At 39.1% G+C, this 25,734-nt stretch overlaps 1 protein-coding gene across 4 annotated transcripts in view; it reads left to right on the plus strand.

Annotated features, from left to right (window-relative positions):
• The window catches only part of SALL3 (spalt like transcription factor 3), a 27,811-nt gene extending 18,040 nt beyond the window's left edge, over nucleotides 1-9,771 (plus strand). For 2 of the 4 annotated variants that reach the window (XM_085051709.1, XM_085051711.1), the window contains exons 2-4: nucleotides 1-1,428; nucleotides 1,645-1,985; nucleotides 2,990-5,461. The exon at nucleotides 1-1,428 is cut by the window's left edge. In XM_085051709.1, the coding sequence (XP_084907835.1) occupies nucleotides 1-1,428; nucleotides 1,645-1,985; nucleotides 2,990-3,421 (2,201 nt within the window). In that variant the 3' untranslated portion in view covers nucleotides 3,422-5,461. Of the gene's footprint in view, nucleotides 1,986-2,989; nucleotides 5,462-7,575 lie in introns of those variants that run through there. The other 2 variants (XM_085051712.1, XM_085051708.1) reach the window with 2 other exon arrangements.
• The last annotated feature ends 15,963 nt before the right edge of the window (nucleotides 9,772-25,734 follow it).

A 25,734-nucleotide genomic window follows, 5' to 3' on the forward strand; every position in this document is an offset into this window, starting at 1 on the left:
CGTGGTTAGACAGTAAACCCGTTTTACCAACCGTCCCGACTTCCATCGGGCTCCAGCTGCCCCCCACTATACCCGGTGTGAACAGTTATGGAGATTCTCCAAGTATCACTCCTATGAGCAGGTCACCCCAGAGGCCTTCTCCTGCCTCCAGTGAATGCACTTCTCTATCTCCAAGCCTCAACACTTCTGAGTCAGGTGTTCCAGCATCTGCTGAATCCCCGCAGCCCATTCAGAGTAGCTCATCTCTGACCAAGGCAGAACCTGTTACTCTGCCTCCCACAAGCACACGGCTTGGGGACCTTTCTGCAGGTGGGCAAGTTTCTACAGCTTCCACATCTTCTATTCCTACAGTGGTTACAGACAGCAGCGTTGCAACAAGCCTCCCAAACCCTGTGCTTCCAGCAGTGTCCGACCAGTTTAAGGCAAAGTTTCCATTCGGTGGTCTGCTAGACTCTATGCAAACGTCAGAAACCTCAAAACTACAACAGCTAGTGGAAAACATTGATAAGAAGATGACAGATCCAAATCAATGTGTCATTTGTCACCGTGTGCTTAGTTGTCAGAGTGCTCTCAAGATGCATTACAGAACACATACAGGAGAAAGACCATTTAAATGCAAAATTTGTGGACGTGCCTTTACTACAAAAGGCAATCTAAAAACACATTTTGGAGTTCATCGAGCGAAGCCACCACTTAGAGTACAGCACTCGTGTCCCATTTGTCAGAAGAAATTTACAAACGCAGTTGTTCTTCAGCAGCACATTCGTATGCATATGGGTGGGCAAATTCCAAACACACCACTACCAGAGGGCTTCCAGGATGCCATGGACTCAGAGCTTTCCTACGATGAGAAGAATGTTGACACACTGAGCAACTTCGATGATGATATTGATGAAAATTCTATGGAAGAGGACCCAGAACTAAAGGACACGGCATGTGACTCATCCAAACCTCTTATCTCTTACTCTGGGTCATGTCCTTCTTCACCACCTTCTGTGATCTCCAGTATTGCTGCTTTGGAGAACCAAATGAAAATGATTGATTCTGTCATGAACTGTCAGCAGCTCACCAGTTTAAAATCCATAGAAAATGGATCAGGAGAAAGTGACCATTTGAGCAATGACTCCTCATCAGCCGTTGGTGATCTTGAAAGCCAGAGTGCAGGCAGTCCTGCAATGTCAGAGTCTTCTTCCTCCATGCAAGCTTTGTCTCCTGTGAATAGCAATAGTGAAAGTTTCAGATCAAAGTCCCCCGGTCTCAGTAACCAGGAAGAGCCACAAGAGATACAATTAAAGACAGAAAAGCCAGACAGTCCGCCACCCACAACTGAAAATGGAGGCGCATTAGATCTGACATCCACCAACCCAGGAAGACCGGTCATCAAAGAGGAGGCTCCTTTTAGTCTGCTGTTCCTGAACAGAGAACGTGGTAAGTTTAAAAGTACTGTTTGTAATATCTGTGGCAAGCCTTTTGCTTGTAAGAGTGCATTGGAAATTCACTACCGCAGCCATACTAAAGAACGTCCATTTGTTTGTACAGTCTGCAGTCGTGGGTGTTCCACTATGGGTAATTTAAAACAGCACTTACTGACGCACAAATTAAAAGAGCTGCCTTCTCAGTTATTTGAACCCAACTTTACTCTAGGTCCCAGCCAAAGTACTCCTAGCCTGGTCACCAGTACAGCACCTACCATGATCAAAATGGAAGTGAATGGTCACAGCAAGCCGATCTTTTTGGGTGAGGTTCCCTCGCTTCCAGCTGGAATCCAGGTTCCTGCTGCACCACAGACAGTGATGAGTCCGGGGATCACCCCTATGCTGGCACCCCCCCCTCGCCGGACTCCCAAGCAGCACAACTGTCAGTCGTGCGGGAAGACCTTCTCCTCAGCAAGTGCACTGCAGATACACGAGCGCACCCATACCGGTGAAAAACCGTTTGGTTGCACAATCTGTGGTAGAGCTTTTACCACAAAGGGGAATCTTAAGGTAAGAGGCCACATAAAACTGTAAAGGCTTGGGGAGGGGGGATTACAGAGCACAGCTCTTGAACTCAGCAGGTTTTAGTGCTAAGTGTTTGTCCCAAAGACGGTGAGAATGGTGCTTCAAGGAAATGCTTGCTGTACAGTGGTGGTCATTATGCTTCCACTGTGTGGAACATAGGGACTGGAAAGTGGCTGTGCAATGATGAAAGTGGCTGTGCAATGAACTTTAAAACTGGTTCCAGGTGTACATGCAGGCATGTTGTCATTCTCCTGACAGATGTGGTGGCCCACCCATTCAGCTGATGGACATGTTCTGAGAATTCTTATGGACCGTCAATGCAAAATAACCTTGCTATAAACCAGAAAAACAGAGCTTGCTCAGCTCCTTGGGTGCCTCTCCAGTTTCTGTTTTCTATTCCGTTTTGCAGCCATTGCAGACTAGAAAGCTGTTTCCCACAGATTTACAATGGGTTACTACATCGGCTCTTATTCCTGCAGTCTGGTTAACCACCAGGATACAGCCTGGGGAAGACATTTTAAATGTCCTTTTTAAAAACACTAAATTTAGCAAAGTAATCTGTGCCTCTGACATGAGATAAAATATTATGAAAACAGAAGAGATGAAAAAAGGAAAAGGGCAGGAAAAAACACCCGTGTCCAAGTATAAGTAATGTCATTGGTAATCTTCAGCATGTCAGGACTTCCAGCTTGCATATGAAATTGTCTAACCCAAGAGAGTATGTACCCTTTAGTCTTGCAGCACTGTGTTTGTTTTCACTGAGAAGAAGCAAATGCACATTGAAAAGCTACTATGGAACTGGGTTTTCTTTGTGTGGGCTGACTGGACCTTAGAACTGTGTCTTAACTGGAACTGATTTGTTTTCGATGCGAATTAAAACACATTTTTTTAAAAAAGCAAGCACTACTGTAAGTAACAGCATTTCAGGCCAGAAACCTCACCAGAATGTGCTAACTTGGGGGTGCTTCTTGTCCCTGTTTACTCTACAGGTTCACATGGGGACTCACATGTGGAATAATGCCCCTGCACGCCGTGGCCGACGCCTCTCCGTGGAAAACCCCATGGCTTTGCTTGGTGGCGATGCGCTCAAGTTCTCTGAGATGTTCCAGAAGGATTTGGCAGCTCGGGCCATGAATGTTGACCCCAATTTTTGGAACCAATATGCTGCAGCTATCACTAACGGACTTGCTATGAAGAACAACGAGATTTCTGTCATACAGAATGGAGGCATTCCTCAGCTCCCAGTAAGTCTAGGCGGAGGTGCCATCCCGCCTCTAAGTAACCTTACCGGTGGCATGGACAAAGCTCGCACGGGCAGCAGCCCTCCCATTGTCAGTCTGGACAAAGCAAGTTCTGATACGGGAGCCAGTCGTCCATTCACCAGATTTATTGAGGATAATAAAGAGATTGGCATAAATTAAAAGCACTCATTGTGAATAACTGTTGGACCTCTACTCAACACACTTGGCCTGTTCCATGTACAGCTTTTGAAGCTAAGCATTAGTTTCCTGACCTAATGCATAGGTTCCCTTTAAAGTTTTATCCGTAGCAGAAATACATAACTTTGTGGCTGCTGAAAAGTTGTCTTGCAAGATCTGCATGGTACTTCTTTCAACAGTGAGTTTGACTGTTACTGAGAACTTTGAAACCTTTTAATTTAACAGAAAACAAACCAATAAACCAGTCATGGGATAACTTCATTAGAAACAGAAAGAGGCTAGTCTACATTCACTTTGCTTCTTACAAAACTTACTATCACCTGAGAAAGGGGGGCTTCATTACAGCATTCTGTCACACTTATTTGCTGGTTTTGTTCAAATTAGTTAGCAACTTGGACTATGTTTTTAGGAATCTTAATCTTAAATAAGTGATTTAGTAGCCCAATGCTGTGTATTATTACAGTATCCTTGTCTGTAGTATTTATAATGTTAAGATTATGCGGGTAACAGACAATATACTAGCCCCAAACTTAAATGAAGCTTTTGTACTGCAAAATACATCTGGCTATGTGATTTTTCTTTTTTCTTTTTTTTTTTTTTAAGCAAGTTTTGTTTCACTATGAATAAGTGGTTTCTTTAAATGCAGGCAAAATTGTGACGTTTTATTGGGAAAGATAGCATGCTTTTCATGTGCAAGTACCTGTCAGTAACAAACCTTTTTTTAAATATTTGTAGCTGCTATGTGGACAGTTGTTCTATTAAATGAAAAAAATGTAGTGTGGATTTTAGCTCAATGATTGGAAAACAAGTTACAGACAAACCTTAGCACCATAAATTAATCACAACATTATAAACAGTTGTGAGTAAATTCTCCGTGTTATCAAAGCTGTACAATAAAAAGGTAATGTTTGTATAATGTGGTTGCAAATTCTTAATTTATACTATTGCACTTTTAGTATTTTGTATTAGGGAGGTTTGTCTATAATTTGAAACTGAACAAAGATGTAAACTATTTTATAAATAGTACTTTGACTTAAGGAATAAGGAGGAGGACGCTGTTGCAGTTTCTTGTTTTGTTTTAAGGTCAGTGAGAGATCTCTATAAACTAAGCAGAAAATTGCAGAGAACTGTCAGATCCTTAGCAAATATGGGGACTGCCATTTCTTAAATGGAAATTATTCATTTAACTTTTCTACGAAGCCCACTTAAAAGCATGACCACCCCCAACAGAATTCTGATACATTAATCTTAGGAGTGTGATATTAATACAAGTCTAGGATAGAGAAAGAAGAACATCATGTAGGTTTAATTTTCCTGTAATCTGTTCTGTCTCTTTCCCACATAACCGCAAGAAAGATGCTGACTGCCTAATAGTGGGAACAACAAAAAGAACTTATGGGCAGCGTGAGCAGTGGTAACACACAAATGTTCTGTATTTATTTCCAACTCTGTCTGATTATCTTTTCAGATTGCTCCAAAGCACAGTGTACTCTGATTAATCAAATATAATTTTACATTGATTGCATTGTTGGAATTACACCGAGTAAACAAAGGGAATGGTTCCACTCAGAAGTTAGGCTGGGGATGCTGAGGAGACTGGGGCTTAATCAAAACTTGAACAGTAAATGTTTTGTGTACTACCTCATTTTTGTGCATTACAAGCATGGTGGAGCTGACACTCTGAACTTCTGTCCAGCAGAATTGCTTGAGGGACATTATGGGTAGCTGGGTAATAGCGCAAAGAGTTTTATGCCCCTGAAGAACAAATCAGACAGTGAGGTCTTCTCAGCTGAGACTGAAAAATAGGACAATCTTTCTTATACAACAGAAACCATTACTGTTAAAGGATGGACTATTTCTGCCATCATGTAATGGAGTTAAAAGAGGTTCAAAGACTTATTAGCTGTTTGTTTCTCTTGGAAATGAACAATGAACTCTATAGCTCCATTTTCTACAATGATGAGATAGAGATATATAGATATAAATATGTATCTATATCTGAGCAAAATTATATATCTGTAACACCTCTACAATATAACATCTTTTTTTTGCCACAGTGTGTCAGTGGTTAAGGGTGTTTCCAAGCATTAAAAAAAAAAAGAAAACTGAGGTGGCTTAATGTTGCTGTATTTCAGCAATTGAATGTTTTTATTTATCTGTGTAATTTTTGGTGTGACTTTTTTTTTGTTAGTATTTGATACCATGTAGTGTTATCTCTATTCTCTAAAGGATGTGTATAACTTAAAAAAAGAGAAAAAAGGGGAAAAAAAAAGAAAAATAGAGAAGAAAAAATGAAAAAGGAAAAAGAGAAAAAATATGTAAAGTGCTGTAAATAAGATGGTTGATGATGGTACAGTAAGACTGACCCCATTTTGTATTCAGGGTTAGGCCATTCCTCTCTGCATGGTGAAGAGAGACACTATTTTTATACTGTGATACCATGTAGAGCTAGGAGCCTCCCTGAAACAGATGGGAATTGTTACCTAGATCCAATATTTTTTATTATTAAATCTTGTTGGCTTGACACATCTACTGATTGAAATGGATGTCTTAGTCTAGGTTACTATTTTTGTCATATGGAATTGAATAAAATGCAGGATGTAATATTATTTCTGAATTGCGTTCCTTGATTACTCTAATAACAGAACAAGATATGAGACTAAGGTCACTCGTGGTATATTGGTGTCGATGACTTCTAATTGTTGCATCTGAAAATCGGAATAAGGTCGACACCATATATTCAAATGTTTTTCTATTTTATATCAACAGTACAAAGGGATAGAATAATTAAAATCTCTTTTCCAATGAAAATAAATTTTAAGAGCATTAATCCCAAGGCAGTAGAACAAAAAAAGACACAAAAGAAAATTCTTTTGGAGGGGGAAAACAGACTTCAGAATGACTACTGTTTCAAATTTACTGCTTTCTGAACACTTATCATGTACTGTCTACTGAAAAAGCCTCCTTTTTAGGATTTTTAAACATCTGCCTAATATTCACAATACATTGCATGATAAAATTTGGGAACAAATTTATCAGGAGCAGTTCAAATTCTAAAATACAAAAAAAAACCCCAAAAAAGGAAAAAAATTGACAACTCGCATCCATTCATTCCAAATGACATAATCTATACATTTAAACCCATGGTTTTGTTTTGTCTTTTTTTCCAATACCCTCAATTATCAAAGCATGTCTAACTTTAACCAAATTATTTTTTCACATTGATTTAAATGAAAGTATTTACATTCTTAAGGTTAGGCATGTGGTTAAGTATCTCCTGCAAAAAAGCTGTATGTTCGAGTAACCTCCAAGCTGTTATATTCCGATGGTGAATGCCTGCTGCATTTAAAATAGACAAAAGATAAATAAAAGAGAAAAATCTGTATTAATTCTTTTCAGTGGCCTTGTTATGCAGATACTGTGTTTTGTAAGACAAACCCAAAGAAGGTATGAGTTTCCTCAGATGACTCAACAAAAATAGGTTTGTGCTTTTCTTCTTCCATGCATGTCCCTGAGTCTTGCTGAGACAAAACATGATATGCAAAAGAGAAGGAAAGCAAAGGAGCGCTGATAGCTATGGTTCTGCTCAAAACACAAGAGGAAAATTACCTGCTTTCCCCTTCCCCCAAAAAAGGATGAAAGCAGAATGGTATCTATTTTTAAATGTATGTGGGTTATTTTTTTTCTCATATGAAGACATTCAATAATAAAATATGTTACACAGATGAAAATGGTCAAAGTCTGTTTAATTACAGATGTTTAAAAATAGAGCCATGTAGGAGCTCTATATATGATCAGAATAAATTGCCTATTATGATTTCTTAAGGGGAGGTTTCCAGCAAGGCTTTTAAACTTTTCACTTCCATTTTTCCCAAGAGTTATTTGGAAGAGAGCATTTATGACAAATGATTGACGTAACTAAATTTTTGCCCATTTTTTTTCCATTTTGTACATATTAGCCCAATATCTTATCTGTTCCTTTAGCTGTTTTGTCCTTTCTCTCTTGGCAAATACCTTGTTTCTCTAAAGCCACATTTGTGCTATATTTGTGTTGCCTTTAATTTACTTCTCTGCATGTACTCTGTTGTTTGGAAGATGCTGTGGTTTATTTTTTTCCTTTTTCTCTAATTCTGCAGAGGTCAAAAGAGCTGCCTGTTTTTTACGTCTATGTGTAACACTAGCATAATGAGTGATGAAGTCTTCAGTGATGTGATCAGGTATGTGCATAGCTCACAGGATTTGCTGACAGACATGCCATTCACACTCCTTCCTCCAGATGAAGGCATGAAGCCTGTTAGTGTTGCTGGTAGAGGGCAGCCACACATGGGCAGGAGAATGGAAGTGCTGATCCTAACTTCACTCTGCCTGCTTTTACACCACTGAAGCTCCATGGCCTTTAGTGGAGATACTCCAGGCTCATTCTGGTGCAAGAGGGATTGTTTCCAGGCTCAGATGTCTTGCTTTACTTCAGACATTTACAAAATAATGGCTAGCTACACAGTATTTTAAAGTATGTCTAAGCAAAAGCATTCTGGACTTTATTTTTAAAAAGAGGGGAAAAAATACATCTATTTTAGTATATTCCACAGGATTATCCCAGTTTTAAAGGAGGTCCTGAAAGCTGTTACTAAAAAAATATATATGGCTGTACTCCTTAATAAGTAATTTGATGTCATCATACAAATATTCAGCGTTTTCACAAAAATGAGTAAAAGAACCTGTAAATTTCATGCATAAAAGAATGGGAGACTCTTCCTACAGCTCTGCTACACAAGGTGTGCACTCACTGGGAAATGCCTTCCCTTTGCAGATATGAAAGGTATCAGCAGATTTGTGAGAAGAAAAATACATTTGTGCATGTCACAGGACCAATGTATAGTACTTTATTTTTTCAAAGGGAGAATGTCTCAATCAATTGACAAAGTGACAAATATAAAAGCCAATAGCTTTGGGATGTGCCACTGACATATTTTGAGGATGTGGGCAAGTTCTTTATTAGACTAATATTTTGCTTTAGAATGACATACTTCTGGGGCCTCTGGGAATCAGGAATGAGGCCTCGGGGAATCCCCTTGCAGCGTCAGCTAGCACCTTGTAGTATTGGGATGAGTCGCCCCATCAGTAAGATGGGGTAACACTTTCGTACCTACCTCACAGGGGTGTTGTGAGGAATAGTTTTATGTTTGTACAGTGTTTTGAAGATGGAAAATGCTTGGTATCATCACTGATTTTAGAGACTTTACAGTACATGTACTATTATTTATTATTTGTACTCCAGTAGTACCTATGAGTTCCAGCCAGGACTGAGAGGCCTTATCCTAAATGTTGTACACTCACCTAGTTGGGATTGAAACAAAATTTTAGCCAGTAACATTTTTCAATGGAGATATTTCTTTATCAAATACCTATTTGATTACTTTAGGGTTTAATTCAATTATTTAGGTGTTCAAATTGATTATCAGTTTTAGGTTATGGCAGAGAATTATCTGGTATCACATTTTGTTTTGAGCTTGTATTGATTTTCCGAAAAAGTGCACCAATTTTCTATGGATAATCTAGAATCAAATCTTGCTATCAGTGGAATTCTACTGTACTTTTTGCTATTAAAGCTAAACATTAAAATACACGTGTGTGTATACATTATTATACACCAATATATAATATATATACCTATAAACATGTATGTTTTAAATTTCTTTAGCTGCTTAGATTAATTTCAAAGTGTGTGTGGCAGATTTTGCTCAAGCATTGCCCATTTCAGATGCAACTTAAACACCGTTAAATAGTGTTGGATTTCAGTAAAGATATAAAAACTGGAAAACATGACAACAAAAGACATATTGTCACTGTTATATTTATGAAGGCTTGTAAGGAAAGTGTCTAAGACTCAAATGTATTAAAAACCTTCAGTAAGTCATATAAGTCTTTACTTAGATTATGTTGAAATAAACTACTATATCAGAAGAATGGGATCACTGTATATAAGTATGTTAAAATGAATAAATAATTCCAAAGGTAATGCTTGCTATCTTTTGGATGCTGAACAGAAAGTAATTTGTTTCCCAGACTGGCAAACCATAGCTAATATTATTTACAGGTATCAGATTTATAATACTGTGTTAAGCAGCCACCTTAGCATCTGGTCATGTGCTAAATATATTGGCTCAAATAATTCTATTGATACTCAGCTTTTTTTATTTTATTGTAAGGAAAGTTTTTGGTTTAGTTTTGCTTAAGTTTTGTGCATCAGTGATGTTAATCTCACTGATTTCACTCAGGCATGTCATGGATTAAAGGTGTGAGCAACGGTGGGTGAATCTAGTCTAAAGAATGTCTCTTTCTTTTCCTTCTGGGTATTACTGACATCTCTCCATCACCCTGTTCCATGCTGGTTACCAGCCAACATGTCATAGGTTGTTGACTTCCCTGTGTGTTGATTAGCACTCGTGGCTCAGCCAATTTTGTCGAACACTTGGCACTTGTTCTGCTACAATGCACACTTAATATGGGACCTATAGATATACTAACATAAGTGACATATTTGAGACAGGCTACTGGTGGAGGCTGTAAGTGAACACCTGTGCCGGAAGTTGTATGCCATCACCTGTTGTGTGTGGCAAATAAAATATGCAAATAAAAGGACGTGGTCATCAGGAGATTTCTATCACTTTATCCCCTCAACAATGTGCCTGATGTAGGAGGTTTGATTTGGGTTTTTGCTTTTTTAAACAATCCTTTTAAGAACACTTATGAACAGCTACCTTAAAAAGGGCGATATACATTTTCAGGTAGGAGTTTTGCAGGCAGAACTTGATTGGGACTTGCCTTTTTTTCTGCCCATTTTCTATTTGTCCAGGTTTAATAAATCCATGTGAGATGGGTACAACATAACACCAATATGATGCAGAAAGTCATCCCACTTTATTCTTCAGCAGCACTTCTTCTAAAACTTTTTAACTTCCGTACACGTGACACAGAACTCTACATATGGTCTGTACATGCGCCATGCAATATAATTGCAACAATATAATTGGTTATAGGTGATAAACAAAGCTAAGCATGCACTATATGATTGGTATATACTAAAACCGCAGTTTCTTACTTTTGGGCAATATTTCCTGTTCTCCTTGGCCAGCAAGGAATTTCCTACTTTGGGCAAGGTATCCGGTAGTCTTTGGCTAGCAAGAAAACTTCTACTTTTGGGCAAGGTATCCGGCTTTCTCTGGCTAGCTGCTGGCTTTCAGAATACTTCCTCTTATCTATCTTCAAAGACTTTCGTAGGTCTGTTAAGACAGACCAGCTGTTAAGAGACTAGACCCTGACATCTATTAAATGACTCATCCTAACATAGTCTTCTAGATAACTTCACAGTTAATATTTAGTCCTTCACCCAGATTTTATTCTGCCATTATCCCATTCTGAACAGTCTTACTAAAAGCAATGGGCTTTATACTAAGGCATTAGCTAATGCATCTAATGGGTAGCAGAAGCAGTTTCCCTGTCCATTTTGGAAATTTTCATAAACAAAAATTCAGTTAAATCTTCAAACAGTTTCTTATGTATCTTGTATCATTGAATGTGATACCTATTCCAATATTTGGCAAGAGTCTGGGCCAGTCTGTAGTACTTTCCCTTACACTGGGCAGCCCAGTTCTCCACCTTTTACCTTAGGTAATGATGTGCCAAACAGTATTACTCATTAAATGGAATTTTTTTCAATGTGTTATCATGCATCATATTACAGTAGCTGCAATTCCATCCTCACAGAAGGTAGATTAAATCAGCAGTCATTGCAATTTACATATTTCTTCTTCCCCAAGCCCTATTATCTTCAGGAAGCAGTTTGCCAGTGTTTCCTCTGTGATAATGTGTCTTCTGATTTTCTGCAAAGTAGTGCTGCTATGCTCATTTCTTTGGTTTCATTTTCTTTCTGTACGTGGCCATGCTCTTCATATGTTTTCTTTTAAGGTAATGTTAGATTTGCCCAGTACACACATCTGTCCTGGTGTTATGTTGAAATTCTTTTTTTTTTAAATTTTGGGGCCAGGCCATATTGTCCCTACTCACATCTCCACCTAATTCCAATTAATTTCTGTCATTGGAACTATGAGTAGAAGATACTGCACAAGGAAGCAAAGTTCAGAACCCTGAAACTTTAAAAAATTCTAAAATGTTTTTCCAGATGGGATAACTGCACAGTCACCTGTTGAGAATTCAAGTTTATTAACCTCAGCTCTTGGACCTGTTATACAGAAAACTGGTTGCACTCTTAGCTCCTTTATGTCTGGAGACTCAGGCTCTTCTTGGTTTTCCGTACTTGTTAAGAGTAGCAGTATATTACTTTTCCCAAAAACCTATATCAAAAAACCATTCATTTAGTGGCTAATGTTCTCTATACTTTTTCTAAGCACATTGTGAAAGGGAGTAATCAAATGTTGCTATTATTTCAATGGAACAACTCACATGCAATGCTGCAATGGAAGTATATCTCAGATGAGTACAATAAGTAGCCCTTTCCTTGTAAGTATCTTTATAAACACTTTGCCTTTATATCTCTAGTGCTAAATGAGAGAAAAATAAAGGGATCATATACCACATAATAAGCAACCAATATAGATATCATTGCAATAGTAGTTAAGCACAAACATCGGCACAGTACCAGAATTAAACACAACAGAAAATATAAGAATTTAAGATACTAGATTTTAAAAAGATACATTATAAGGAAACCGAACCACACCACTATGCAATTAACAATAATGAGATTTATATTTTTACAAGGATTCACTTATCTGAAGTCAAGAGCATCTGAGGGAAGCCAAGCAGGGTGTCCCTGGGTTCAGCTTCTTGTTTAGACTCAGGAAATGCTTATTCAAGTTCAGTTGTTTAGGTTGCGGAGCTTCTGAAACCAGAAATATTATCTGGTCAATATTAGTGTATATGAATGTCCGAAGCACATTTTCAGCTTACCCCTGCTCCACAGTCTTGGAGAAAATTTGAATGTTTTATTACTTCTAAAGCATACCATAGGTCTCCAAAAGAGGAAAGAAAATGACCCTTAGCACAACCTGATAAGTGTAGCAGTAAAAGGACTCATCTCTTCTACTTCTAACATCTACAGAATCACTCCTGATTTACAGCTGTGTGGGCAAAATCAAAAGGCTGAAGTGACGATTTCACCCCTTTTACATCAAAGCAAGATACTTGTCTCTTTTCTTAAACCGTAAACTTTTCAGTGCACTAATTGTGGTACAAGTCACAGTACATCCTGGAACAAGCATGAGATAATCAAAATACATGTATATTTCTGTATGCCACAGACCTGTTCTCACTCTAGAGGCCTCCTGTCCCAGTAGAATCCGCATCCGTACCACTTCAAACTCTATCACACTCTCAAAAAGGACATTTATATCCATAGGGAATATTGGGATTGGCCCTTGCCCTCCAAATCCCAACTGGACATTGAATGGGAGAATGTCTCTCAGCCTGTGTCAAAGCTTCCCGTGAAGATGCTGCTGTCTGATGGGCCAGTTCCTGGCTGCCTGCCCTGGTCCTGGTTAGCTTGAGGAGGCAATCAAAGCTTATGAGGATAAACATTTCTTTCCTGAGGAGAAAAATTTGCTTTTGGGTGGAGTCATTTTCTGTCCTGCCTTTAGGTAGCATTACCATTAAAGTAACTGGAACGGGCTCTTTATCAAACCACTCCATTCATCATCTTTCTCTCTTGCCCTTAGGAGTTTGACTCGTGATTTCATAGGTCACATCTCATGCTCCTGGGAAGTTGGGCTTCTTCCACCAACTCTTATGTGTAAAAATAGAATTGCTCCTTGTAGGTTTTCTGAGGGGGTTCTCCAGATTCAGGTGAAGCTGCCAGATCATCTTTTAGCACCTGTTTATTCATTATTTTATCTAGGTATGTTATCTAGCCCACTCTTGTTCCAGCATAAGAATGTTATTCATAATTACTCAGGAATAATATTTCCTGAATACTTGTGCAGACAGAGTAGTCCCTTAAGTAATGAATTCAATTAGGCTAAGATACACTATGTAGCAATTCAATAATAAAAGTCCTGGGAGGGAGAGGGAGAAGAGGCTTGCCAATTGCTTACACACAGTATGCTGCATGACAACTAAAGACTCCGTGCTATGGCATATTTGGCACATGCTGGCCTTCAGTTATGCCTAGCAACTCCCAAGGTTTGAGCAGTTCCTTACTAAGGTTTTAATCAAGGAAAAAACATAGCATGGTGTGCAAATCAGTAAGACAACAGGCTCCATTTGAAATCTCTTTGGGGATGTTCAGCCTTACAGAACACAAGCATCCGAGAAAATCAATTTATCTTCCATTTTTGCCTAAAAAAATGTCAATAGACAGTTTAATTTAGCAATTCACTATCCTGAACACAGGGTATTGGATTCAGAACAGTAACTTAAAGAAAACACTTTCAAAACTTGAAATGCATAAAATTTGGCAGATTTGAATTGGGAATTACAACAGATTTAGCATTTGGCCTGCATTTCTCATTTCCTTTGTTGAAACATTTAAATATTTATTCTAAGAAGAACAGTTAGCTGCATTTTAAATGGGCTAAACATTTACCATGTTCTTGAAATAAAACATCTCTACTACATATTTTTGAGAGGATAATACATTGCAGAAATACTTAGAAATTTTCTTTGGCTCTTCCTGTAGTCTAGTGAGATTTCTCTTCTGAGTTCCCATTTCAAGTTCATTTTGAGGAACCTGTCCTATAATGTGTAGAGATGCTGCTCATTTTTTAGAGTAAATTCCTTCAAGATTTAAAGCCTACTTCAAACCATTATGACTATTCAAATGAAAGCAAAACCCAGAATCTAGCAACACCACACTAAAATAATATGGAATTGAAAGATTGTTATGCCAATACCTCTGAGTCGTCTGCTTTTCAAGCTCCTGGATTTGTGAGAGCAGTGGGATTCTGCCTGCCAGAGCATTAAGCATTCTTCTGCAGTTTCTGAGGAGGTGACTGCCAGTCAAACACGTTGGCTGCTCCTGGGATTAAGTCTTCAGAGGCTTGAGGTATTGATATGGATTTCTTCGCATTGATTTTTATGGAGAATGTTAAAATGAAAAGTTTCACGGAAATATTTCAAATTAATTACCTTACTATAGTTGTCTTGTGTCTCAGAAGAATTGGAAAACTTTGGGTAATCAAATAAGGGACAAAAGTAGATTTCAGCTGCTGAAATCATGCCACAGCTTTAGAACCTGTGCTGAGATGCCATTTATGGTCTACAAAGGTTAGGACTTTCCCTCTGGGTTAGGATCATTGAGCCATGCAATACCTGACTGCTGAACAAAGCACCCAGTAAAAGTAAGATCCCAACAGGGTACTGGAAAACAGAAAAAAAAAGCCCCTATTTTGTCACTATAAGACAAAAATTTGACTGTTCTTCTGAGGACTTTAAATTGAGGTACTATGGGTTTCATTATTAGAGCATTACAGTAGGGTTGAAGCTCTGCCAGGGATTTCAATATGGAATTTTTGTGGTTTGTTTTAACTCATCTATATGCCAGTTCATTAACTTGAGGTAAGCTTTTCTCAGCTTGTATTTGACTTCTGCTACCATTATGCTTATAATTGGCTTCTGTCCATGCTATTTTGTACACTGGCAAGTTGTACTGTTCTGTTCACAGGACGTATTACTGAATAACTAGTTGTAATGTAAGTGTAGACATTCTGAGAAATCACAAACACCCATCACATTGCTGGGTTTTTTTGTTAAGACATCAGATACTGTACTCCTTTAAATTCTTACCTTGGGCTGAAAAAGGTTGATTTGTCTCCATTTTTTTCTTTCTATACACAGCTATAAGTAGGACACAGCCACTTAAATGAGCATGTATTTGTTAGCTGATCCTTTGTTCTAAAACCAACTCCCACTAGCTTGTGCCAGAGTCTGAAGTTTGTATTTCTCCCAGAGTGATATAACCATGTTATATAGTCCTCCATGAGTTATTTTATTAGTATGTAGGAACTGGGAGGGTGATTTATTCTGCTCAGAATGGTTCAGAGATTTTAGTCACTTATTAAAATGTTGCTACCAAGATGGCCAGAAAAGGTTGTTTAAAGTCGCAGAAAAAGCTGGAGGCAATAACTGGCATAAAGTGATGTAGGCAGCATTACTACAAAATAGAAGTAATGAAGCAGAGGAAAAATTTGCTCAGGGGAGAAGGAAGGAAGGAAGGAAGGAAGGAAGGAAGGAAGGAAGGAAGGAAGGAAGGAAGGAAGGAAGGAAGGAAGGAAGGAAGGAAGGAAGGAAGGAATGAAGGAAGGAAGGAAGGAAGGAAGGAAGGAAGGAAGGAAGGAAGGAAGGAAGGAAGGAAGGAAGGAAGGAAGGAAGGAAGGAAGGAAGGAAGGAAGATATACAGTGATGACAGTGATGGAGAACTAACTGGACTGTAGTGCATTTCGGAAAAATCTCTGTCAGGGTTTGACCCTGACTAAATGCCAGGCACCCCTGCTCTCTCTTGCCACAGACGTGCAGGAGAGGGGAAAGGAAAGAAAACTGTTAAACATGCACCAAATTAATGAGTTAAGTTACATGGGACACTCATAAGGGGACACACAGGACAGAAGAAGGGCAGACAAGCTCCAAACTTAAAGCTGCAAAGTGATTTAATTACCTAAGAGAGTCAGAGGATAAATGAGATGTAAAAATAAGCTTTTCAGACACCATTTTTTCACTCACCCCCCTCCCTCTTAAAACACCATTTTCTACTCACCCCCCTCCCTCCTTCCAGCCAACAGCTCAGGTAGGGGGCAGGACATAGGGTATTGTCTTAGTCCATATCCATAAATCTATTCATCACCACAATTCTTCTACTACAAATTCTGTTTCTCTGCTCATTCTCTCTCTCTCTCTCTTAAAACAGTTTCTCTGAGTCGGGGTGCTGACTCTCTGCTCTCACCCCCACCTTCTTAAGAAGCAGTTTCTCTGTTCACCCCCCCTCCCTCTTTCCAAACCAAAAACATGGGCAGGGGGTAGGGTAAGGGGTTTGTTCTCTGGTCAATCCATCAGTGAGAGGGGTTCTCTACTTAGCCATGGGGTCCCTCCCATGAGAGACAGTCCTCTGAGAACTTCTTTGGCATGGGTCCAATCTCACAAGCAACATCCCACCCAATTCTGCTGCAACATGAGTTCTCTCCTGACCATAAGGTGCAGACTCCTGAGCTGAAGCCAGGCTGCTTCCATCCCAGGAGCAAGGCCTTTCTCTCCCTTGCAAGGCCTTTGTAGCTTTAACTCTCTATACGAGACTCCCACTGAATCACAGCGTCTTCCAGGTATCCACCTGCTTCTCTGGTGTGGGCACCTCCCCACGGGCTGTGGGTGGATCTCTGCACTCCCGTGGACTCCATGGGCTGCAGGGGGACCTCCTGCTCCCCCCATGATCTTCACCACAGCTAGCAGAAGGTTTTCTGCTCCGGTGCCTGGAGCACCTCCTCCCCCACATTCTCCACTGACCTTAGTGTCTCCATGCTGTTCTCCCTTCTCATATTTTCACCTCCTCCGCCTCCTCCACTAGCTAAAAAGAAGTGTGTGACTACTTTTTTTTTATTTTTTCTTAAATACATTTTCACAGAGGCATAACCAGCACCTCTAATTGGCCCAAACTTGGCCAGCAGCATGTCCATCACTTTCAGAGCCATCAGAGATTGGCTCTGCTGGACTTGACTTCCAGAACTTTCATTCAGGACACACAGGAGCCATCTTTGTGCCCCTCCCCACCCCTCAGGCCTTCTTCAGACCTACTACAACAGCTTTTGAAGGGTTTAAATTTCTCCTAGATGTTAAAAATACCTTGCTGATGGTCTGGGCTAAGCTAAACCACCACAGTCTCTTTGTATACAATGTCTTCAAAGAATGCAAGAGAAATAATACACAGTGCATATATATTTTGTGCAGACTGCAGGCTTTTCATTAACTGTTTGATTTTGCTTATATGCCTTAAGACAAACCTTACTATTTCTTTTCTTCAGTATTTCACACTCTGAAAATCACTCATTTTTAATTATCGGCCCTGTTTTTGCCTCAGTGTTAAACCTTAAAGTTATAGTTGCTCCACTGATTACTATAAATATTGTCCTATTGCAAATTACAGTAGTACAGTAACAAATTACATGGGCTCATTCTGAATATATAAGGTGCATCTCAGCTAAACAAAGCTGTTATCTAGGATCATCAGCAGCACTTCAGAATTCATTGCCTGAATATTGTAAAATTGGCCTTTCAGCCCCACTGAAGGCTCAACTGTTGCTGTAACTGTAGTAGACTTTGTATTTGATGGATGTGTTGTAATTTGGCTTTATTTTCTTTGAAGAAGCTGGGAGAACTTACTGAGGAAAAGTCTTGAAATGCTACTGAACAGATTCAGAGAGAGACAGAGGATGGGCAGAGCAGTGGAGCCCAGCAGAACCATTGCAGATCTGCTCGGTTTGTATCTTTGACAGACCAAAAGGCTGAATGGAAGGCTTGGAAGCAGACAGCCATGCCTGCAGGGTGATCGAAAAATGTCATAGGGGTGTGGGGAACTCAGCAGACCTTTCTGCTTCTCAGCTAGTGAAGTGGCTGGGATGATGGTCACACCTAAAAGCTTGCTGTAGGTAGAGAATTGAGTGTAACACAGTTGATTTTGTTCTCTCTAACTTCTCTAAGGACATTTTTTTACTTCAAAGCTTGTTGTTCAAATAAAATCTTTTATTCAAATAAAAATTAGCTTTCCTGAGCTGAGGTGGGAAAAGATATAGGAGGAGGCAGGTCTGCCCCGAAGCTGTTGTTGAAACAGAGCCTTGTAACCTTCTGCATGTGCTTGACACAGCAGCTTTCTTAGGCCACCACCCGCTCCAATAAATGCTCCTTTTCCCCATTCATTCAGACAGGGTACAAACACACCTCTTTCTGCATTGTTTTGAGCTTCTGCAGAACACAGTGTCTGCAGAGGTAGGGTAAGGAGGTGATGGGGAAGGTTTTCGTCTGTCCTCAAGAACACAGCAGTAAAGGAGACCTGAGGCAGCAAAGGAAATGGTAAGGAATATCTTTCCCCATTAGTTGGCATGGTCCATGCTTAGGCAGGAGGTGAAGGCATTTCTTCCAACACACACACACACACACACACACACACACACACACACACACACACAAAGAGTTAACTGCCTCCAGGCTGATTTCCAACTTTCTAACAGTATTTGAAACTAATCAGGAAGTGCCATTGACGGAGAGCAAGACTTTGCACTCCTGTAGAACTTCTTCCCATGCAGAATGGACTGTAACTGAGCCCATGTGGCTAGCACTGGTTTTCCCATGAGAAGTTTTCTTGTGTTTTGTAAATAAAGATAAAGTTTGGATGTTTTTGGAACAGTGTCCCAGAACTTGGGCAGTGCAGGCCTGGCCAATCAGGCCTGGGGGAAGGCTTCTGACTGACCAATCTGGGTGACTTTTGAGAACTCTATATATGTGATGAAATCAAAACAATAAAGGTCATTCCTTCTTGCCACTGAGAACCGATGCATTCATTACTCTGCTAGCTGCTCAACAGCGACAAGCCCACAGTTAAATTTGCTTTTATGTGGTGCAAATTACTATTTAAAACAGTGATCACATACATAGCTGAGAAGGGGAGAGCAGGATGTGGGGAGAAACTCATACCTGTTATCTCTAAGTCTCCCTGGGTCTGGATTAGTTTGCTTTAGAGGCATAATTCACATTGCTGCTACTCCCTTCTGGATGAAATAGTTGGGAATTTAAAAAAAATGTTGAAATTGGATGAAATAAAAATATTCATTCTGAACAGATGGAATAGATTTACCTATGGGCAATGGTCAACCCTGTTCTCACACATGTGCAGGCATATTTTGTACCATACTCAAATCACAATAGTAGATTTTAAAACTATATTTAAAGAAAGAGCAAATTACTGTTCAACAACCCCATTTCTGAAATACCTGTATTTTCTACAACGATGACTTGTGTTTTCCTATACCACCAACATCTGAATTCAGCTGTCTGGGTTTTGCTTTCTTTTGTATCCCTTGCTTATGCCACTTTTAGGATCGATCTGCCTATCTAATGCTGTTGAGCTCCTGAATATGTGCACATTTTCAACTCTCCTCCCGCACCTTTTTTTCCCCTTACTTACTACCACTGTTTGTGAACCATTATAACTCCACTTCTGCTGGTTTAATTAAATTTACCTATGGAAAACAAAGACATGAGATCTGGCAGTCAGGGAGCTCAGGGACACAAGGTGGTCTGTTACTGAATAAAGTGATGCTTGAGAGGTGCTATTCTTTATGCATCATCATGATCATCAGATAAGGAAGAATCATATGACACATTGCAAGAACACTTTGAGGAAAGTGAAATTCTAATCCTTTCCCAACATAATCATAATGATGTAAATGTATCCCTTTATGTGGTGTAAAATTGATTTTTCCTTCCTGTTAACAGCTGTACAATTTCTGTTCTTCACACATTTTTCTTCAAAACTGCCTAGTTCCCTCTGAGTACGCTGTTGTTCTTTCCCTTGTCCCTTCTTTAAACTCATTAATTTTTTATTTATTTTATTTGCCATCCTGACCCTCAGTAAGGTTAAAATGATTATTCAGCAGTTGTGCACTGTTGAATTACCTGTCTTTTGTTCCATGGTCTATTTTGTTGTTAGTGTACTCCATAGACATCTTTGACTCAATTAGAGCTGATATTGTTAATCTCTGGGCTACTTAAGATGAATTCCCAAACTGTATAAAGATGACTTTGGTCTTTTCTATTCTTAAAAGACTAATTCTTTTGACAGAAATCCAGGAAACTTCATTCTGTGAGTGGATAAGGTAAAAAGGACAGAGCAACGATGTGATACTTTTTATCACACTGACATTGTAACTTGATTCTATTACACCTTCTCTTAGGAATCTGATATCCTAGTCCAATAAAAAGTATGGCAGCCTTTATTTTATGTAACAAAAATCTAGCTTGTTCATGTACACTGCTGGACCTTAGCTGTCAGAATGTGGTCAAATGAGTGCAAAAGGCTGTGCTCTGTTCTCAGAAATAACTTGTGTGCTTAGAAGCATAAGGAGTCCCAGAGATGTCCCATGATATGAGGAAATTTTACTGATTTGCTATCTTGATAGGGGAGGTGGCAAACTATTGTGCTGCTGAGTTCTCACGGGAAGGCAGGTGTGCTGAAATAGAAGTGTCTTGCAAAATCAGTGGGCTTTTCCAGAACTTGAACTGAAGTAAAGCCTATGGTTTGCTTTAGAGGCTCAGTGAAAGGCCTCAACACACATTTGGGTATGTGGGCTTGGATCAAAAATGCCAAGAGCAGCATCCATCTGCTGACATTTTCACCTCAAGGGAGGTGACCACCCATCAATACCAGCTGCTTCCACCACCGAATGCACCCTAATAATTTAACACTATAAAGCTAAAACATATGAAAAGTAGGTAAAAGGAGGATTTTCCCATTTAGTCCCTGATCTTATTGTGGATTTAATACCATAACTTAAGTGCTAGTGTGGACGTTAATTGTTTAAGCTCTCCTCTCACTTTTCTCCTGCTTTTCTCACCTTCCTCTCCTCAGCTTCCCCATAGATCTAATTCCTGCCTAATTTTATCTTTACCTACCACAACTCTCCCTAATCCATGTCTGCCACTCACATCCCCTCTAAGTTCTGACACTGCATTCAAACCTCACACCTGCCTTTATACAAGAATGTTTCAGTCCCTTGGCTCTACTCACACTAGTCCAGGAGAAGACAGCTCCTTAGACCAAGATTCATTCCAGCTGAAGAGTTTCAAACTGGATCTTCTGAGTGAGCAAGTTATGGCTTTAGCCTGATTAGGTGGCTTGAATAGGACTTAGATACATGGCAATAAGGAGATTATTCAAAAAGGAGGATTAGACAGATAATACCTAAATTGGCAGGGAGGCTAATCCTGTGCATGTGCAAGAGGGACAATTTAGCTGTCAAGGGACTTTTCCCTCTCTCAAATGTGTGGCTGCTGGGATAAGATTTATGAAGAGGTCTGCAAGGTGAGGTGGATGTGTGGAAGCAAGTGGGGTTTAGGCATAACTCCAATGGGTCTGAGTCCTACTGTTAGCCTTCAGAACACTTCTAAAATGGGAGTGGGTCTAACCTTTTAGGTGCTGGACTAAGAGGCATCAGTCAACATCTAGTATTTAAAAAAAAATACACACAGATAGATTTGTATGTAATGTAGATAGGTATCCATATGACCTTATAAGATACTTTAAGTCTGTATGGCTGGTCCATCTGCCTGAAACAAATTTACTGGGCTACTATAAAATAGCTATTTCCAGTGCAAGTGCAAAAACAGCCAGGAATGTTTTGGGTTTGGAGGTTTTTTGGGGGTGGCAGCAGCAGAGGTGGTGATGACATCAATAATATGGACAAATTTACTGTCTGGTCATAGGTGTTCCAGTCACTTACGACTTTAAGTAGGGCTAGAACATTGAGACTTACATTTGCCAAAAGGATTATAGTCTCTTCTTTTTTTTAAGAATTTTCAACTGTCTGTCTTTGACCATAGCCACTTTTTATTTAGTGTGACCTCCAGTATTAGAAATTATCATGATTTGGTTTTCATTTTTCCACCTTGATCCTAGTCCTCTTTCCCCCATCTTAATTTATTTCGCTTCAAAGGATGAAATATCTTTTGTTTTGCAGTATTCTCTACATTATTCAACCCTAATTATCTTCAAATACTCTTAAACTATCACACAAAATCATATTTGTTTAATTTTATTTTTTGTGTTTGGTTGTTATCTGACTAGAGAGTGCAGAGGTCTCAGGTATCAGCTGTGGTATTTTCTTTTAGTGGCAATTCTTTTTGCCTTTCAGATAGCTGACCATTTTACATAACAAAGAAGAGCTAAAAGCAACTGAGATTTCTGTCCACATTTTTAGTTTATTCTAACTGAGACAATATGTGCAGTTTGAATTTACACAATTACATATGATAAGCTTCCAGAGATCCTAAAAAAATAATGTTTTAATAATTTCTTTATTATTATTCATTTCAGGTCAAGGAATCTAATCTTTCAGAGGATTTTAACCTTTCAGCTGACTCAAAATCAAGTTTCTCTTTCCAAATTCATATCCCATGGATCAAAACATTGCCTTTAACTCGCAAGACCTTCCTCGGCTTGGCTCCATGCAGCTTTCATGAGCCCTGGTTCCCTTTAGCTCCTAACCAGTTGCAATGTAAATGCACTCAAGAAGTGAGATATATTTATTCACTGTTTACAACACTACATGGTGCTATTTGAACTTAAACTGGGGATTTGAATTTTTAACATCTTGAAGAAGGACCAAAACCCAGATCTTCAGAGAGCGACAGAGATTCATGATCCAGACATATGCTCATAAGTTGGTACTGAACCTGCCTCAGCCAAAAAACACATGACCAAAGTCCACTAGAGTAACAAAATTACTTACCATGCATTTGAGCTTAAAGATACAATTGCATCAAAAAGTAGAAATAAGCTCTTGTCACTTACAAGAAAGCCAGTAAAAAGAATAGGACCCTATGTTGAGCTAGGCTGTCATCTCAGAACCCTATGCTGCTTGCTTGCTTGTTTTATACTATGGAAAAATGGAGGAGGTCAGTAGCTCTTTCCACTTGTGGCCTTACTTTTGTGCTGCCTTCAAGGGAAGTCAAAAACTTGATAAATCATCAGAACCATTTCCAATTATCACCTTTTTTCTTTGTCTTAACCAAGTTGAATTCTCTTACAATTGTGACAGAACTGCAAACTGGAGTGAGGTGCTTGCATAAAGATAGTTTTTAAAATATAAACAGGATGGTTTCAAATTTAAAATATGTGCCAAATGAAGCACCTTAGGTTGTACTCCTTATGAGTCTCATTTACTTCTTTGCTATTTTTTCTAAATCACCAGGTCTTTGTTCATTCAAGAAATAAATATATCTAATTACTGGGATGGGGAGAAAAGGGTTTCCATTTTTGAAGTTATCTTGACTGACAATAAAAGAGCAGTTCTGCTCAGAGAAAATAGCCAAAAGCATTGTAATTATTCTGCTATTGCGCTCCCTATGTGCTTGGTTTTGAACTGTAATTATTTACTTCATTTTTAGACTTGCCTATATTTACCCATGGTCAGACTTTTCTGCTTTTGTTTGAGTCAAACTACACCTAAACATTACTGAAAATATAAACACAACTTTGCTTCAATTACCATTTTCCTTCTTTCCTAATCAGGCTTTTTTCTCCTTCATTTTTGTGGCTATTATTTGCTCTCCTTTACCTACTGTTTCAGTACTTCCTCTGTCTCCGTGCAGCCCTGTCTCACTCTTTTTTTTCTGTGTCCACTTCCATATAACTGTGGGCTGCCAAACTGTCTTCCTTCACTTCCTCCTACTTTTATCTTAGAGCCACTCAGCCTGCAAGGATCACAGGAGCCCACCCACTGACTGCAGAGAGAAGTGGGTCAGCACTCTCCACTCTCCATCTCTTGATCCTGTATGAGAGGAAAGAAGGAAAAAAAGCTCCAATGAGTTACTTGTTTGTGTGTCTTCTGTGTCCTGTGTTCTCTGTCTGCCTCAGTTTTGTGGTCTTCTTGAAGTATTGCTTTGTTTGGGTCATTGAGGTGGAAAAAATACTATTTAATGTGGCTCTAATTTCAGTGAGCCCATTAGTCTTGGGGTTTTCTCTGCTGTTTCTAAACCAGTATTAAAGTAATATAGTATGAGGGAAGTTAGAGACTTCACTGCTCATCAGAAAGCTCAAAGCATTCCCACCCACATGCAAAAAAATTAAACTTGCAGCTTTTGTATTAGAAGCTGGAGATACATCTATGCTGGTGCTGAACAATGCAGCCCAAGGAAAGAAAATATTAATCAATGCATTGGTCAAAAGTGACTGAACTCCACAGGGTACAGGATTGAAATTAAAAATACGATCTTAACACTGACTATACAGGAGATAAAGTAATAGTGAAGAGCAGTTATGAAAAATTATAAAGATTGGGGGGGGGGAAGTGGATGAACTAGCAGACTTAAGCCACACATGAAGTGCTGGGGTGGTTGGGATGCCTGAATATGCTTAGGGCATAGCTGAGGGTTTAGACCCAGAAGGATTTTTTACAAGATGGCTGAAAGAGTTATTGATACAAGCCAATTTAGCTGCCCCAGTTGTGCTGGCATCTGTCAGGAGCCTTCTTGCTAAATAAACTTCTACTTCTCCCTTTCTGTGTACTGTGCTGGTGGGTTGTGTAATTGTTTTTGTAATAAAGAGGCTCCTTAAAACATCAAGAATTGCTTCTAATCTGAATTACCAAAGTTCCACTCTGGGAATATATATCCAGATTACACTATGTTACTTTTGAAGAGGAGACAGATGTTCATGGCTTTTAAACAGATATTTCAATATATTGGTTTTTCCCTTGTGCAGTTCACTATTCAGCCAGACTTTGGGTACAAGGCAAGAGGCATATGGACAGATTTTAACTCCTGATGAAGCAAGTATATTTGCACAGGATTGGTGAAAATGCTATTCCTTTATTTTCAGGAATGCAGAAATGAATAAATAAACAAAAATCCTCTTAGAACACTTCATGATGGAGGAGAAAAATATGAAATTAAAATATCCTATAACATAGTGGGTGTGTGATAACTTTATTTAATTCCTAACATAAGATTCAGAGGTAAAATGCATACTAAAAGTATCATTTGAGGGGGAAAAGAAGGGAAAATATATGTGCTCTGGGAGTCACTTCTCATATCGTCATGTCATGGCTGAATTTTAGTTACCTGAGACAGACTTCAGCAGGCAAATTAAGAAGCAAGACCTCCTGAAGCACATATACAAACCATAACTCCTGTTTGCAGCCTTCGTTCATTGGATATGCTTACGTGCACATGGAAATACATATGTAGTCCAGTTGACTGTAGGCTTTTTTCACATGAATATGACCTGTATGTTAGGGATATGGAAACCTCCTGAGATGCCTGCCAAAGAAATTAGCACAAGGACAAGACCAGTCATCTGAATTGTTTTCTTTTTATTTCATAAGGTATCTCCTCAATTTTGTATTGCATCTTAGTCATAAAGAGTAACTGACTGCTAGGATTTACACTATAATGATATTATTATAATGATATCATGTCACCTCTTATTCATCTGCCTCATAAACAGACTTAATCTCTCCCCATGTGGAATTATTTCCTGCTGTCCGATCACTTGCCTGGAAGTCCTTCCAGTTTATTGTATTTTT

The sequence above is a fragment of the Lichenostomus cassidix genome, chromosome 2 (genome assembly GCF_008360975.1).
Source record: "Lichenostomus cassidix isolate B80296 chromosome 2, HeHo_3.0, whole genome shotgun sequence".
In the NCBI taxonomy this organism is placed as follows: Eukaryota; Metazoa; Chordata; class Aves; order Passeriformes; family Meliphagidae; genus Lichenostomus; species Lichenostomus cassidix.